The sequence below is a fragment of the Zonotrichia albicollis genome, chromosome 1 (assembly GCF_047830755.1).
Source record: "Zonotrichia albicollis isolate bZonAlb1 chromosome 1, bZonAlb1.hap1, whole genome shotgun sequence".
NCBI lineage: Eukaryota > Metazoa > Chordata > Aves > Passeriformes > Passerellidae > Zonotrichia > Zonotrichia albicollis.
The window spans coordinates 20,437,821-20,455,430 of NC_133819.1; the positions used below are offsets into that span (position 1 = coordinate 20,437,821).

The 17,610-nt window shown below is 37.6% G+C and overlaps 1 protein-coding gene across 2 annotated transcripts in view; it reads right to left on the reverse strand.

Moving 5' to 3' along the window:
• Nucleotides 1-16,963, reverse strand: part of LOC102073099 (macrophage mannose receptor 1) — a 32,557-nt gene extending 15,594 nt beyond the window's left edge. Inside the window, exons 1-14 of one of the 2 annotated variants that reach the window (XM_026795694.2) lie at nucleotides 16,634-16,963; nucleotides 14,443-14,844; nucleotides 13,117-13,290; nucleotides 11,478-11,636; nucleotides 10,444-10,557; nucleotides 9,830-9,964; nucleotides 8,656-8,838; nucleotides 7,938-8,095; nucleotides 7,165-7,278; nucleotides 6,715-6,830; nucleotides 6,265-6,413; nucleotides 3,225-3,424; nucleotides 1,616-1,743; nucleotides 911-998 (exon numbers count right to left, since the gene is read on the reverse strand). In XM_026795694.2, the coding sequence (XP_026651495.2) occupies nucleotides 911-998; nucleotides 1,616-1,743; nucleotides 3,225-3,424; nucleotides 6,265-6,413; nucleotides 6,715-6,830; nucleotides 7,165-7,278; nucleotides 7,938-8,095; nucleotides 8,656-8,838; nucleotides 9,830-9,964; nucleotides 10,444-10,557; nucleotides 11,478-11,636; nucleotides 13,117-13,290; nucleotides 14,443-14,844; nucleotides 16,634-16,691 (2,178 nt within the window). In that variant the 5' untranslated portion in view covers nucleotides 16,692-16,963. The remainder of the gene's footprint in view (nucleotides 1-910; nucleotides 999-1,615; nucleotides 1,744-3,224; nucleotides 3,425-6,264; nucleotides 6,414-6,714; nucleotides 6,831-7,164; nucleotides 7,279-7,937; nucleotides 8,096-8,655; nucleotides 8,839-9,829; nucleotides 9,965-10,443; nucleotides 10,558-11,477; nucleotides 11,637-13,116; nucleotides 13,291-14,442; nucleotides 14,845-16,633) is intronic. The other variant, XM_005480462.4, reaches the window with a different exon arrangement.
• Nucleotides 16,964-17,610: the final 647 nt, after the last annotated feature.

Consider the following 17,610-nt stretch of genomic DNA (forward strand, 5'->3'; position numbering starts at 1 on the left):
AGATCCTGGTTTTAGCTAAAAAGAGCTGGAAATGCAGGGAGAGTGTTTCACTCCACTTCTGGCCTGGTTCAAAATTACATTATGCAGCATCTCTCTGGTGGCAGTGACCATGTCATGCATCAATTCAGCATTACTTTTTCCCTTCCCTGTGGCTAATGAGGACGGGACTGTGACTTTAGGGAGGGAAGTCATGTCCTACAAATCTCAGGGATATACCTCTGAAGAAACTGACATCCAAGTGGTAAGGGAGACATATGTGATACAACCCACCTATTATTGCCAAGAATTCTTGATAACATTCCTTTCTTAAACTTTTGTGGAAAGAAACAGGATAAGACAAAAGGTCCTTGCTTGTGTTAAAGAAAACCAAAGAATAGGGACTGGTAGAAAATGGAGGGTAATAAAGAGTAGAATCCTGCAGGAATTTTTTTCACAGTTGTTGATATTTGCATAGGCTCAAGAGATGACTGAATAAATTCCCAGAAATACATAAATTAAAATTGCAGATATGAGCTCCAGTTCTAAAAGACCTTGAGCCATCACTTACTAGGGGATTCAGGAGTACACTGGGCAACATGCTTACTGTTTCATTAACTTTTTAGACATTTATGTTTTTATGTTTTGACTTTAGGTATAAATATCTTCTTGGAAGAGAAAATAAACTGGAGTGCTACACAGAAAACCTACAGAAGCTGCTGAGATGCAGATAATTTCCATGTATTCAAATGTTTAGCTGTGATATTATTATAACAATGTGATATTATTCATAACAATGCAGATTAGCAGCTACATGAATGTTTTAAGATTGGTGGTTTCTTTGATGAGGATAACAGCAAAAAGCCAAAAAGTACATATACAAATCCCAAAGCATCTTAAGCAAACAAATATGATGAAAAATTAAGATACTCACTGGAGAGCCATCACTCCAGGCAAATCCTTCATCTGGATTCAAGGAAAATATACCAAGCCAAACTTTTTTAAACAGACAGCGAGCAGCTCTAAAAGAAAGTACAGAACAGAGCAGTGAGTAAACATCAGCACAGAAAACCCCAGAAATACGTAGTTGAAATTCCTAGAGCACATTGTAAAAGCAGTGAAGTTGCAAATTTCCCTATTACCTTCGGTGAAGTGCATACACATGTTCTTCATAGAAATGTGTAACATTTTTCTGGTTCAGTGTCAATAGCTTAGTTGTCATACTTATTATTAGTATTGATCATGTATTGCCCAATATACTATTCACTCAGGGAAAACCTTCACAGATTCAAAAAGTCATTTCAGTACTGAGCACTGAAAGGTTGATAAATACCTACTTCAAGTAGATACATTGATCATATTTTCTATCCTTGTGGAAATACCACTAATTTCATGTTTCTAAATAAAATCTAGTAATCTTGATACTGGTGGAGATTTTTAAACATTTTTCTGGACACAAATCACTCTTTTTTTTTCCACAAAAAGCTTAAAATAGTACTGAATAGATAAATTTCAAAATATCACAGGTCTTTTGGCTTTTGAGGAATCCATACATTTTAGAAGTCATCTAGGATCATCCATAATAGTTCATATGAAAAGTTTTTGAATCTGGTAAGATAAACACACATCAAATACCAACCTCATTGCTTGGATTAGGAATGGCATCTCCTCCTTAGTGTAAATGGTGACTAGATCCCCTCCTATTTGTCTGCAAAAGTCTCGTGCTTCAAACCATGATTTCTTTCTAGTATGTGATCGGCAAAAACACTATGGAGAAATTAATTTAAAACATATGATATACATGTTACAATAATAAAATCATTATAGTCTTGTTTAAACATAAATGAGATTTCATATGAGCCGAGTAAAAGTCCATAAGAGAAATAACATTTCCCACTGGTTTCTAGAATTTTTACACTACAGCTGCCTACCTACTCAGCATAGTGGTAAAAAAAAAAGGAATTGCTAGAGGAGAAAAGGCAATACTGCTCCCCAACTCCCTTTAATTTGTTTTAACTGAAGAAGAGCCCAAGTCAGCTTCCATATGAAGGGAAAGAAGAGTAGCTGTGTTTGAGAGGCAAAATGGTCTGGGAGGAGTCTGAAGATTCAAGCAAAATAATGACCTCATGGTAATTTACAACTCGCATTTTACATTTGCAGAATGATGTCTAACTTATTTAAGAGACAATAAACACAGATTTTGACCAAAGTTAAAATTATGATTTGGGGATAAAGGAGCTCAAAAAAGTAGCATTCCAGATGAATTTGAAAGAAATAAAAAAAAAAAGGAGAAGGACTCATTAATTCAATAAATCAATAAAAATATTAACACCTTATACGTAGCACATTTCAGCTTTGCACGATCCCAAATCACTGTTTGTACATTACACTCATTTCTTGTTCAAACTCCTTTTTTATACCTGCTCAGATACAGCCGACTGTATTTCACAAGTTTTCTGTAGCTTTGCATGAGAAACTCTCCAGTAAATGTCCTTCATAAACACTGGTCTAATTAACCTTTCACGTGACTTTTTATCCTTTTTTTGGTGGGGTAATGTGCTGATTTTAGCAAGCTCCAGCCTTAGGCATTGTGCTGCTGGATGCCACACTTCACTGTTTCTCTGTTTGTTCCCTGAACTGCCCCATGTCTCAGGCAAACACATCTTTGCACAACAGATATAAAGAGCAGCCCTGACAAACCAGCTTTGCCGCCTCTGCTCTTTAATATGGAATTTTGACATTTTCCTTTTAATAATTTTAATACAGAGTTGTTTCCTATTCTTTTTCTTTTTCTTTTCTTTTTCTTTTTCTTTTTCTTTTTCTTTTTCTTTTTCTTTTTCTTTTTCTTTTTCTTTTTCTTTTTCTTTTTCTTTTTCTTTTTCTTTTTTTTTCTTTTTCTTTTTCTTTTTCTTTTTTTCTTTTTCTTTTTGTCTTTCTGGGGCCTTGATATTTATGTTCCTCTTCTTCCATTTCCTGCTCCAGTTCCTTCAACCTCTGAAGTACAAACTTCCTCATTTTCTTTCCTGTGCCGTCCTCCCCTCCCTTCCCTTCCGTTCCCTCCCTTCAACCTTATCTTTCTTCCTTAGTTTCTCCCCTCTCATGGATATTTTACTTAGAAGAATGTTGGGGGTTTTGTTTTTTGCTCTATTCCAATCTCAGATATTGCAAAATTAAGATGTCAGTTCCTTTTTTTCCCTTGTTTATTTTTTCCCCACCCAAGCTGATTCTTTAACTATCCAGGCACTTACTTTAAAACAGGAACTTCTATAGTTGTTTGATACCCAGCCTTCAGGGCATGTGGGGACCAGAGCAGTAGTTGGAATAGGTGGAACTGTTGCACCCTTTGCCCATTGTTTGCAAATATATTTTTGCTTTGTCTCACAGTCAAGAACATCCCATAATCCAGCTGCAGTCCCTGTTTTCATGGCTACACATCCTGGATTATTTCCTTTAGGGGAAGAAAAAGACCACAAAAAAAAAAAAAAAAAGCTGGATATTTTCTAAAGTGTGAATTATTTAATTCTGTCAAAATCTTTCAGCAGCAACCATTCACTTTTTGCCATGCAATAACATTTGAAAAGAAAACTTGTATTTTAGGTTTTAGGTGGTTTTCATACAGGCAGAGAAGCATTTTCTGTTTGAGGAGGTCATGATCAATATACAGTTCTACATTTCTTTTTTTCTTTGCATTTTGAATATCCTGCATAATTAATTCTTTGGGTAGAAAGTAGAGTGAGAGTTTTTACAGTGAAATCTTGTGTTTTCAAGTGAGAATCTCATTTCTCTTTATGTTAAGCCTGTTTTACATGAGATAACATTACCTTGGTCATGAGTGGTTTTCACATAGATGGCAGCAGCCCCACTGATGCATACAGAGGGCAGGGATGCAAACCTAGGCAGCTTCAGGGCGAAACATGTGCCATGATGTTTGCTGTAATTTTGGATTGTTCTCTCAAAGGGAGACAGAGCTGCCTACATCACACAAGATGCAGTCAAATGCACAAAATGGGCTTATTCAATGGCATATTTGTGTTTTTTCTTAATTTCCTATTTTTAACATTTTATTTAGGGATTTTTGTTTGTTTTTTTTTTAATTTCTGTTGGGCACAGACCTGATGTCTTAATGGACCTGTTTACCGTGGTGCCATGAGCCGAAATGAAATTCAGCTATAGATCCATCATTTTATGGCAATTTAATACTTGTGTTTGTTCCTAAGAGCATCCTTTGCCTGCATCAAATTCACCTACTGTTTTACTGATCATGCTCAGTCACTTACTCTTCTGATACCATCCTGAGTTTTCTCACAGGCACATCTTTGCTATCAGAAATAATTTACTCTCATCAGCAAATCTTGTCACTTCACTATTGCACATTTTCCATACAGTCTGCAAATATATTGAACAGCGTGGGCTTTGGCATAGGTCATTATGGGGTTCAGTTGGTGAACACACTTCCCTAGTTAAAAAATAGCCCTCATTAAAAAAATTCACCTTCCAGTCAGTGCCTTTTTATCAATATTTTTATTCATCTAAGAGCTTTTCTGTGTTACATTAGATTAGCTGAAAGGCTTTTGGTGATTGAGATAGACCACACTAACTAGATTTCCCTCATTCATATGCTTTCACATACTGTGTGGAGCTCTGAGAGATCTATAAGCATGACCTCCCTTTCCAGAAGTGATTTTATGTATCTTTCCCACTGTTTGTTCTTCATTTCAGACCCAGCTAATTTACTAATGACTTATTCATCTGTATTTTCCCATATCTCTCTGTAACCATTTTAAATGTTGGCTCCAAATTTGTCTTCTAGCAAAGTTTAGATGTCAAGGCAGCTTTAGCAGGAAAGCTAAAGCTAAATTTCTCTTTACACATTAAAGAGAAGGGTTTATTTCATGTAATCTTAACAGTTCCTGAATACTTCTACAGCCATGCTTAGTCCTGACTTCATGCCATCAATTTCCTCCATAATCTATTTTCTTGATATTTCAGCTTGAAATAGACTCTTCAAAGATACCCTCACAAAGAAACTTTCCAGCACAGAAAGTCCATTTTCTTCTCAGTAAACACAGATGCAAGGAAACAGATTTTTCTTTACTATTCCAGCCTGATTGTTGAGGAATGCATTTGCCTTGGGTGCTTTGGTTTGCAATCTGCAGTGCCAGCTCGAGACTGAGCTCTGGCTGGTGGGACTCAAGGCAAAGAAAGGGCTGTGCACTGGCGCTGACCCTTTGCATAGCACAGGACACACGTATCAGAGGTCCAGCCAGGTGACTGTCACCCAAGGTCTCAGCAGGGGCCAAGGACCCCAGACATTGCTGCATTTAGACTGTAAAACAGCCCAGGGTTTCCTCTGTTCATGGTCCTTCCTTGGAAGCACTCAGCTCAAGCTGTTAGCTTATTATACCATCATGATTGAATTATTTTAGCAACCAAAAAATCTGGGGAAACCCGGGTTCAAGCTGTTGAGGAAACCTTGTCTGGCTGCGTGAGTGTGGGGATGTAGCTGGGGAGGACCTCGGTCCAGCTCAGGGGGTGTGAGTGTGACTCCAGAGTGGCCCTTGGATGGCCAGAGAGGGAGGATTCCTTAGCATGACCTCTGTGCGCTCTCCTCATGCTCTGATCATTTTCTGACAGCAGAGACTACCTGCAGGATTTCTTCTTGTGGTATTTGCTAAGGTTTTGCTAGTCTTTGTCTTTCATATTTTTTATTGGTTTTATTTTATATTTATAACCTCACTGAAAGTTTTCAAGAAAATCTTCAGACAATCACTGAGAGGAACATAGTATATCCCACAAAAAGCAGATTTCCTCATGGCATAATGAAATCTTGTTTTCTGTGCTTCTGCACAGTATTAACCCATTAATGCAGTTTTCTTAGTATCACACATAAAAATAATAATGGCCCAGTGATTTTTGATACTTTGAGTTTGGAATTCTAACTTTAAATCCATATTCCAGTTGCTCTGTTTCAACCACTTCTCCCAGGCTAACTTTTTCACTAGAGGGACAAGTGTGGAATAGTCTTCGGACTCATTTGTAACTCCTTCTATCTCCCTGTGAAGATGGGCCAAAAGTTAATTTTACAGGTAAACATATCAGATGTCCTAATATAAAAGTGCAGTTTGAAATTTTGCCTTTGAAATTAGAATATGGGATATGAAAAGTGCAAGTACTTATAAAATACACCAAAAGTTTAAAACATAAAATTCACTGGACTATATACCAACACAACCTAAATAGGGGCCACATTGTCAGAGAGCACCCACCATCCCTGATCACAGCACCTACCAGGCATCCCTGCATCCCAGTGTGTGAAGGAGATAGCTTCACCATTGGCCCAGCTGAAAGTGCCTTGATCCTGCACATCAGAGAGGCCAAGCCAGAAATATTTCTCAGGCCTCAGCCCAACAAGGCTAGTCAGATAGGCTTGTTCATACCTGGAAAAGACATCACCAAGATGCAAGTGAAAACAAAGGCATTTACCCAAATCCTGTCAGTCTAATGTGATGATGGAATTTTTTCTCTTATTCTTGCCTCAGGCTGGGGGAGAAGACCCCACATAGGATTCAGATTCCATATGAACAACAAAAAAAAGCAAGACTTTTTTTGTTATTCAACTGGAGACCTCATCTGTTAATTAAACATTTTGCTGCGTGGTGTTGTGTTAGTTTTTCTAGGAATATTTCATAAGATACAATCTTTAGATATTTAAAAGCAAAGAAAAAGTAATTTTCATACCTATTTTCAACTGTGGCTAAGTAACCTTCTACTCCTTCACAAGAGGTGTTTGCTGCTGAAAATGTTGCTGGAACATGTACAATAAGATAGCAGTAGGTCCCATATCTTCTCCAGCCCTGTAACATGATTTTCAGATTTTCATACAAATTTTAAATAATTAGGGTATCATATATTAAGTGAAATATTACATTTAAAAATTAATGAAGCACAATAATCATGAATATTATGAATGAAAAACTTTTTGCAGTGAAATTACAGATTTCTCCTAAGTGGTTTCTGTAAATGTTTTTTTTTTTAATTTAGAGTAACTGAGAGAGAGGGAGAAACTTAATAATAAATAAGACAGAAAACCCTTCCATGTAAATAATGCAAATAATTCAAAAAATTCTAATGGATTCTCAATATACCTATTTCATCTGAGAAACTGACGTTCCATTCTCACATACTTACTTTTTTGCAACCTGCAAGGCTACTTTCTTGTTCTCCAGCTCTTTGTAATGTAGCTTTTCTTTTACAAATGTAGCCAGCCTTCTTCTCACAGACATGGTCTGCCCAATAGCCATTCTGAGTCCGGAAAAAATTTGAAATAAAAAGAAGATAAAGATGAATAACCTAAAGGAGATAAATAATGTTTTTTCTTTATAATTAAAATTATTTGTTTTCTTTCTCCTTTATTTTTAAATTTAGTATTTTTCCTTATCTAATCTTCCTACATGATATCAAAACCAAATCTGCTCACCAAATCTGTGAAACAGTGGATTAGTCTATAGCAGTATAGCCTCAGCTGGCAGGGGTAAGAAGGGAGGAGGGTGCATGGAGCTGCTCCCTGCTGATCTGTTGTGCTGAGTCCTGCACAGGCAGATGTGCTATGGGATGGCAAAGAAGCAGGCAAAGAGAAGCCAAAAAGAATCAAAGATCCCCATATAACATCACTACCACCAGAGGAAAAGGAGATAATGTTCTCAAAATACCTTCAAAGACCTGGTTTGTAGCCCTAATAATTTCATTTGTGACTTTCAGGTGTACTTAAAGAGAAAATTTCACCAGTGATGCAGTAACGCTTTTGTTTTTTTTGAAGGTCACTTTCAATCTCATTCTCAATCTCATTCAATTCAATCCCTGCATCTCTTTCTTCTGATCTTAGCCATTTGCTGAAATAACAGAGCATGCTATTCTTATATTATTTATAGTATGGAAGTACAATATGTATTGAGAAGTGTCACCTGGCCCTTGATCAGGACACAGTCTTCTGGCCTGTTGTTTGTAGTGGATGGCTCTCCCAGGTGCCATTTTGTGTATGTCACTGGGGTCCCATCACTCCACTCAAAATACATTTGAACCTCATGGTCATTCAGCCCAATCCACAGCTTGTCTGTTGGCTCTAAAGATGAAAACAGAGATAGGACCTCTTTTGGCACTCCATCCTTTTAACAGCACTAACCATTAGGCTTCGGACGTACAATTCCTTTCACAAATGGATGCAGCATGTTCTATGATAATTTTATAAATTAATATTTCATATAGATATAAAAATTAAGACTGTATGCTTTGGAAAATTAGGCTGTAAGGAAATTCTTGCACTGGGTGAAAAAATTTTGCTCTTCCTCCTCATAACAGTAGGTGTGAATTATCAGCCTAATGCTGATATGCCACGATGGTAGGATAGAAGTCTGAATAGTTACTTTTTAGTTCCATTGCACTGGTCAAATTTTAGAATACTGATTTTATGTAGCTTGGAGCATGAATGTTTTAAGCTTCTTTCAGCAAAATGAAAAAAAACATACAAAGCCCCTAAGCCCTGCCTCCCCAGACCTACATCAATTAGTTTGGCAATAAATAAAACAATAATTTTGACAACATGCAGAATTCAGCAGGAACTACCAATTCAGCTGTCTTGTTTTCCATGCAGGCAAAGGCAAGAGACCCCCTGGAAATACTCACTGTACCCAAGCTGAGACACCATGAAGCTGTGCTCCTCAGGGCTTTGGATGCTGGCCAAGTGACTCCCTTCCTTCTGGCAAGAGGCCAAAGCTCCTTCCCATCCTTTGCTGTCCCTGAAGATCTTATAGCAGTGATCCACATAGGGCACCCATCCAGCTGGGCAGGTGACAGGCCCAGGGTCACCTAGGAACACATCCCAAGACTTTACAGATCCAATTGCTGTGCAAGGGACATGACACTGAAAATATTTCCACCTCATCTGTGCGAAAGTTCTAAACTAAGAATTTTCTTTTGAAATTCTCATTATTAGGAGATGATAAACACAAAATACAGTAGATACAAATGTGATTCTCTAAACCAGGCAATTTTTAGCTTGGAGAAGGAAAGCTTTTTAATACAAGTAATATCTAATACAAATTCTAAGTTTAGTCAAATGTCTACAACAAATATATTAATTTTGTAATGTATTAATCAAATATATTATTTTTGTAATTCTTTAATTTTATTAATTTCTGTATCACCTAGTACTTATTTGTCAGATAGAAGAAATCAGACATTATCTGCAGCTAACATAGAAGGTTTATGAATTTTTAAAGGATTGAGTATATTGATAGAGTAAAAGCCATCAAGATAAATTTATAGCTAGATAAATATATAGTGTCACACCAAGAGGGAAATCTTCATACACTTAAAATATCTTTTCTCACTTCAATGCGTTGTTGATCTTCCACTGTCCCGATCTTCCACCACTTCTGCAGTGAACTCTGAACTTGCTGATCTGGATGCTGGTTGACCACAAGTCATGAAGAATGACTTAGAACCACACTAAGTTATGCATCTTTTTTTCTTGGGCTTATATTTACTAACGTCCCACTTCTGAAAAATAATTTTAGAGTTGTTCTCCCTTTTGATAGTCAGTAGTCTGTGGACATAAAGGGGAGACCTGGCCCCTGAAACACAGACAGGAATGACTAGTTGGATATTCTTTGCTTTTGTCTGTTTCAGTCTGTGTGTTGTGGAACTGGAGATCAGACTAGAAAGGTTGTAATTGTTGTAAAAAGCAAACCAGAAAAACAAGAAATAGTTCTATTTCTAATAAATGTTCATCTTTGTCAATATGTTTAGTCATTCAGAAAACAGCTTCTGCGTTAATTATCAATATGTATCAACATACCTGAAGGAACCAAAGTAAAATTCCTTTTCTTACAAATATAACCAAGTTTCTGATCACATTCCCAATTTTGCCATTTAGCTTTTGTTTCAGGATTCAAAACTGCACAGAGCTTTCCAGATTCTGGAGATGGACTTCCTTTGGGAGAAGTACAGAGAAAAAAATGAACTTTTCTGAATGAAAAACAGAGCTCTAAGGTCTAAAATGCACATGAGAGACCCCTCCTGGATGAAATGATGGAGGTCATGTCTTTCCCAGCTTTGGTAAGAGCTAAGGTATGTTTCCAGTAGTGGAAATGTCTGTATGAGATGTGTGTAGGTTAGCTAAGAGGACACAAACCTGTAAACTCATACTTTATTTTTTAGTCAAGAAATGGAAGACTGAATAATTCATTTTTGGGACAGGCAGTGTTGCTTTCACTGCTAAAATATTTTTGCAATACGTTGAAGGTTTCTGTTTTATATTGCTATAGAAAAAGAGATTTTTCTAAAGCTAAAGCAATAATAGCTAAAATACTTATCTCATAGCATAAATATCTGATAATAAAGTTTACAGCAGTATTTGAAGTATGTATCTTTTCTCTTTGGAAATACAAGATCAAACAAAGTCACATCTACCTGGAGCCCAGTTTAAGTAGTGGAAAGGGCTGCCTCCAATCCACTCCCATCCACTACTCAAGTCCAGTCTGTTGAGTCCAATCCACAGTGCAGAATCTGTACCTTCTGTTAATTCTGAGTTACAAAAATAAGAGGAATTATTTTTTAAATCCCTTTTGTATTAGCAATGCTAACTAACAACATCTCTAGGAAGACTTGTATTCCTAAATAGAGAACTGTAAATATCTGTACATACTATGGAAACTAATACATTGAAATATGACAAAGTTTGATTACTGTAAGAAAGCAAACAAACAGAAACTCACTGTTTTATTAGTTGACACTGTTGTCAATTAATGCAAAATGTACAGAGTATATCCAAAACAGAATTTTTTCTGCAGAATAGGCTAAATTCTGTACATTGAAGTAGAATTATTGGTAGAATATAAATATAAATAATAATAAACATTTGTTAGAAGTTAAATTAATCCTTAAAACCAACAGTAAATATTTCTTCCACATAATTTCATCATCTAGATGTGGATACATAAGGCTGCAATTTGATATGTGTAAATAACTGATATTTTTCAGTTTGCCAAGAGAATGAAAAAAACAGTTGTCAAAATGGGACTTGAAAGAAAGCCCTTCTTTTGGTATAAAGATGAATCTTTTTTCTTTCTTTTCTTTTTTTTTTTTTTTTTTAAAGTTTCCTTTTGACCAAAAGTAAGTCTTTAATTTACTTTTCAGGATTTTTTCCCTCCATTTAAATATATATATATTTATATATATATATATATATATATATATATATATAAAATAAGATTTGTAAATATGAAGTCAAACTGTTACACTTGCAGGATGCTGGAATACTTTGAATTCTATGAACATTTGGCAGCAATTTTCATATGAACTTGCAAATTCTAAAATATTTTTTTTCTTGCCCACATATATTTAGGTCCAAAGGCAATGGCCAAAATAATTTTAAATAATCCTTAGCTATTCTGATGGCCTGGACAGATCCTGAATGTAACCCAGGGTTAGCTTTACTGCCTTACCTTTAAGGTATGTTTGTTCATGAATGTCTGTGATACTCAATAATTCTGCGTTTTGCTGCTGACAGCTCTTCCTGGCTTGGTGCCATGTGAGAGCTGAGTCAAAATTTATTTGGTAGTGAATATTTGTTGACAGATCTGTATTCCATGTGCTGTCTTGATCTGTAGAAAGAATAATAACAGCAGAGGTATAGTAACTTGCCACAGAAAACTGAGTTGCAGGTACTTGTTCTGTGTAGCAGGTTCTCATTCATCTCCCTAAATTTCACCTGGGTTGCTCTTTCAAGACCACTGAAAATGTTATGAGCAGATGGAGAAGGACAAAATTAAGGCCAGTAAGCTGACAGGTAAAGGTAGCTGCCTCCTGTTCTGTGAAGAGAGACAAGTCAGGATTTACCACAAGGAAAGTGATTGCACAGGAAAATACATTGCATGGAGTGTCAATACATTGTGTGGGAGAAGTCCCAGGAGAACATTTTGAAATATTTGTGCAACATTTCCTTCTCTCTCTGGACAGCAGCTCCCACTGAGAGCTGTAAGCACTAGCTATAGACCTGAATTTAGCATCAAAAAATTTCATAGATAACTCCCATTCCCATTCAAAGAGCCTCTGGATGTGCTGTCACACAGCAATGGTGCTGAGCAGCACCATGCCCCTCCTCTGATTACCTTTGCATCTTTGATTTGTTGAAGATATTAACATTCTTAATCAAGCACAACACAAAATTTTATCAGGTAGTTGATGGTTCCCAAAACTCAGTATGAAGATGAATTTTAGAAAAAGAACTAGCTGGGAGTACCTTTCAAAAAATCTGAAATTATTCAATGACCCTATGTCACACTTTCAGGGCTCAGTGTGTGAGGTATCTTTGCAGGAACCTGGAAAGCACGGCTGACTAGGGATGTGTGCCACACTGAAAATCCACTTTAAATCAAATGGAGTAAAGGGGCATTCTGATAAAAAATGACGATGCTGAACAGGAACCGTGGGGAGAAATATAGAGGAAAGATGAGATGCGTCAGGTGGAGATTTCAATGTCATGAATGCAAAGCTCTCCAGGCCATAAAAGGAGATAGAGGGGCAAGTGACCACAGAAATCAAAGAAAGTGATTGAAATTGCAGAGAAATGCCAGGCAGCTATCAAGGGGGTGGAAAGGCTGCTTCCTGGACAATATGAGCACGGCTTAAAAGCATGGTTAAAAGGACACATTCCACTTTAGCAAAAAAATATGTTCACATGAGAGTCATGCAAATTGAAACATTAACTTCAACATCAATCTTCCTACAGTGCTCTTTTTTGTGCCCACATCCATCACAAACAGGAATCCTCAGAGAAGGGCTGCACAACAGTGACAGCACACATCCTGGCTGGGAAGCAGTAAGGAGCTCAGAATTATTGTGCTGCTCAGCAACACCCCCACAGCAAGTGGGAACTGAATGCTGATTTACTCTTCAATCACTGTCTTCACATCTTTGTGCAACACGTCATTTCTTCACATGAGCTGCAGCCCGCGGCAACGCATCATATACTAAACCACATCCTTGTGAGTTTTGAGTTGTTATTATAAAGATAATCATATTCTGCCCGTGCAGGTTTGCCAAAGGCCCACGGAGGGCTCCAGGGAGGAGCAGGTGCCTCACCTGTGGAGGGGCAGAGGCCGTATCGCTGCTCCGTGTCGTAGCTGGCGGTGGTGGCGCACCAGAGCCGGCCGTCGGCGCGGCCCGCGGCCGTGCACTCCGCCCACCACTGCTGACGGTACAGGAAAGGGAAAACACACGGCGCCCCAAAAGCGTTACCCAGCAGCGTGAAGGTCTCTGGGGAGACAAAATGATAACATGAGTATGAAAAGTAACCAATGTATGTAAACTAGGGAAAAAGTAAGGTCTGAGGCAGAATTTCATCTCAATGTGCTTTCCATGGTTTCTGTCCCATAACCATAAAAAACCCAGCACTTTTTCAGACTTCAGCTGCTGACATATGTTTTAGAACAATGCTATTCTGATTTAAAGTAATGTATCATAGATGAGGTCTATAATTAAATTTCTGACCAAGACTCTTTTACAGTCTTAATAAGGATCCAGAGCTCTACTCTAAGATAATTTCTATTTCAAACAATGTTAAGATTTATATAACATGTGCAAGAGCAGGAGCTAATGTTTACAAGTCTTGACTCCTGGGAAAAAAGTAAACATATATTAGACTATCTCTCTGTGTTTTTATTCCAGTGACTATTCTAAGTATCTCATACAGTGAAGCAGCTTGCCACATGCAAAGCTAAGAGTTCAGTGTTCAAATATCCTGTAAGGGGCTTTTAGAGCATTCATTCTAGATGTGGGAAAGCCATTCACAACAATCAGACTTCAGCTAATCAGAAAAGGTAATTGCATTAGTGACTGTAATTACTCCATGAGCATCCTCATCTGCTGAATCAAAAAAGCCATGCTTCCTCTGCTTAAATCAGAACTTTCAGGCCTTACTTGGCACACCCATATTGTCCTTCATTCATGGGGATGTAAATTTCATATCCCTGAAATCCATATCCACAGAAACAACTTATCGGTGTTTCTGTGCTCTGTTGATAATTTAGTGACACAATATGGTGAGCCATAGTTAATTTAGAGAATACTTATATTTAGTATAGAATGCTATACATAGTATGAGAGTAAGTATGTACATACACATTCACTAATAATATGTGTTTGCAGAATATATAGAAGGTACATGTAATTCTTATAGTACTCGAAATACCAATGTACTATAATGCATAGACTAAAAAAATGTGTGTATATAATACATGCTTGGACATAAATATTACATTAAATTCAAAGTTAAGTACCTCAATGCATGGATTTTCTAAAATTCTGGTGGTCAGTGAAGGAGTCAGAATAGTCAGAGCCAAAGATCTTAAATATTTTAACACTCACAAAGTGATTAATGCAAAGGAGGAAAGAATCAATTTTTTGTACCTTCATATCCTTGGGAACATAAAACATCCATGGCCCCATAGATATTCCATTTATTCTTTGCACTTAGTTCCTTCTTTAACAAAACGTTATCATGCTCTTCATTGCCAGGACTGAAAAATAAATCTTCTCCTTGGATTGCAAGGATGCTTTCATTTCTGCATTCCCACCACTGGAGCTCACTTTTTGGATTACAGGGATACAGGTTGACCATGGTCTGATCCTTCTTCAATGGCACCCCCAGGCACAGTTTAAGTTTCACACTCATAAGCTGATGGTCTGTGATCCACCTGAATTTTTGTGATTCGTTGTCTTGATTGCAAGTGGCAGTTCTAACTGACTGTGCAATAGATGCCTCAAGACAGAGCCTGTTGACTTTATTATACACTAAAAATGTTTTAATGTCTGTAAAACAAAACAACATATAGCAAATAGTTATTGTAGACTATATATGTGTAGTGGATATGTGATATTATTCTGCTTCCCATTCACATGAACAAGAAGTCATTGCATTCATGTCAGATAAAAATATTCTGTTCTTCAATAGGGTCCAGAGCAACATCAGTTCTACTGATTAAAAATAAAATAGACAATAGAAAATGTATGTGATGGTTATACAGCACCATGCTGTGGATCAGTGGTGGGCAGTAACAGCCGCTGAGCACAGCTTGCTGGATGGTTTTACATCAGTTAATTACCTCAGCCACACTGCCATTACCATTGCCTTGTTCCATCCAACCTATCCTCAGATGCATGGCCTCACAGACCTCTAACCTCTATGAACTTTTTTCTCAGCCTTCCAGATCTTACAGGTCTCCTGGTGGGCACACAGCCATCTTTTCTGAGCCATTTGCCTCCCCTCCCCCAAATCCACCTCTCCTTTTCATCATAGAAATGTGAGTGAACCCGTCTGGGCTTCTCAGGGGTCACTCTGGGCTCCTCAGCCTTGCTGACTACAAGATCTGCCATCCCCTACTTGAGCCATGGACTATAAAACTAGGAATGACTTTGGGAGGCCAGTCAGTATGAGAAAGTAGCAAAGACTGGGGAGTAGCAGCATCTGGCACTGCCAGGTTCTAAAGGCTGGTGGAAGTTAGAAGGCACACCTGCACCAGAAATTGGGTCCCCAGCTCTCCAGGCAGTTTATCTGATCAAGCCTGAAGTGCTGGCTGCAAGTAAGGTAGAAGCAGGGGAGCTAACTTCAGTCCTGCAATGAGTTCATCAGCACAAGTTGTGAACCGTGCCTGTGAATTTGCTCTGCTGCCTTGTCTTGTACTTGTACCTGTCTTGTACTTCGTGACACATCTGGTTGTGTTTCCTGCCAAAGCTTGTGGGATTCGTAACCAGTGATACATGTCTTGAGCAATGGGTGTCATAATTATTAAAAATCTATTTAAGAAGTAAAGACATTTTTTAAAAAGCTTGCAAAAAAATTGAAATAAATGTAATTGATAATAGCCAGGACATTGAAAATAATTCTTCTGGCCTGCAGGGAGACTGTGGTGATTAAAAAAATACCATATACTCTGAGACAATCTATGCCAATCCTCAGGACATAGAAAGCTGAAAGGATTTAACCTTAAACATTCAGATTTGCAGAATACCTGCAAGAGAAGTGCAGCTAAAAGGATAGCAATTCAACAAGAGTTTTCCTAAACTTAATCTGATTTTATTTCAAAAAAATTTTTCCATCCACTTTATCAATGCCAGTGAATTCAATGAGTCTGTTCAAAACAGTGAATAAAACCCCCTTTACAGCCATCATCTGTGAATATCTTAATATCTTACCAATATTTCTGCATTTCACCATTCCTGAAGGTTTTCCCTGCCTGATTTTGCAAAGCATAACCCAGACACAAACAGATCAAAAATAGGTAGTAAAGAATTAAATCATTTTTCTAAAAATGGCATTTAAACATGTATTTTCTTAGGTCTGATCTTCTGGGGTTATTGAAATTATAGTGCCACTATATATTAATAAAACCATTAAGGATGGAATCTCTGGTTCCTTCTCTATTTATTTTTTTCTGTGAGATTGTTCCCCTGCCTCTTGCCTGCCATTAAGAGGCTCGCCATCCCCACACTAGCAATGTACATATTGGCAGTACCACAGAGCCACAACCAGCCAGAAAAGCCAGAGGAGTGGAAGCACTTTCACAACAACCTCCACAGGAAGCAAGCAGGAGGCACTTACCCGGCAGCTGCAGAGAGCTGTGAACAAGAGAGAGAACAAGCAAGAGCCCAGACAACATAATTGGAAATGCTGTTTCCTTCCTTTCCCTTCAGCAAAACCTGGATGGGGAGAGTTGCTGGTGGTAAAGTCCTGCTGAGGAGAGGACAGTGGCTGGTCCTCCTCGGTTTTGCAGGCTGGACGGTTGGGTAAAAACTCCCAGTGCTAAATAAGGAAACATTCTGTCACATGCCACATTTCTAAAAAACAAGACTACGTGGCACAAATTTTACCCTCAAGAAAGAATGGCATCTCACTGAGGGCAGACCATTCTTCCTTGGGAAAGCAGGTGGTCCAAAGTTTTTATCTCACTACAGTCCCACCGTCTCTGCTGAGGAGACATGTGGAACTCGTGGGGTCAAATCAATAACTAAATACTAAAGACAGAAATTCAGCCTTAGCTTTTTAATCTTACATCTGAATGCGGGTTTGCAGATACACCCATCAACCTTTTGTACCACTTCTTGTTAACTGAGCTCAGCAATAATTGGAAATAATCAGCATGCATTTTTGGATCATTGTTTAAATAATGGATAGTGGAAGAACAAATAATTAGTCGAGTAATATTTCCTGGTTAGCAGTATGTAGTTATAAAAATAACAGGAAAATGCCTGTTCTTTATATTATCTCTATGATTAGTCTTTGTTTTCTTCCTTTGCTTTATCACTGTTTCCTTTCTTATTTAAAAAAAAAAAAAGTCTATACCATTTTTCCATTGGCAAGCACTTCAAGGTGCATCTGGGCAGTACTTTTAGTCATATAGTTTAGTGTTAGGGTGTCCTGTGATGAACATGGAATTGTCCTTGATGATCCATATGAGTTCTTTCCAACTGAAGGTATTCTATGACTCTGTGACTTTTTTTCCTAGATTTTTAAATCCTTTTATTTTTCTAGAATTCCCTACCAAATTTAAATACCCAATTTAACTTGAATATCTTAGA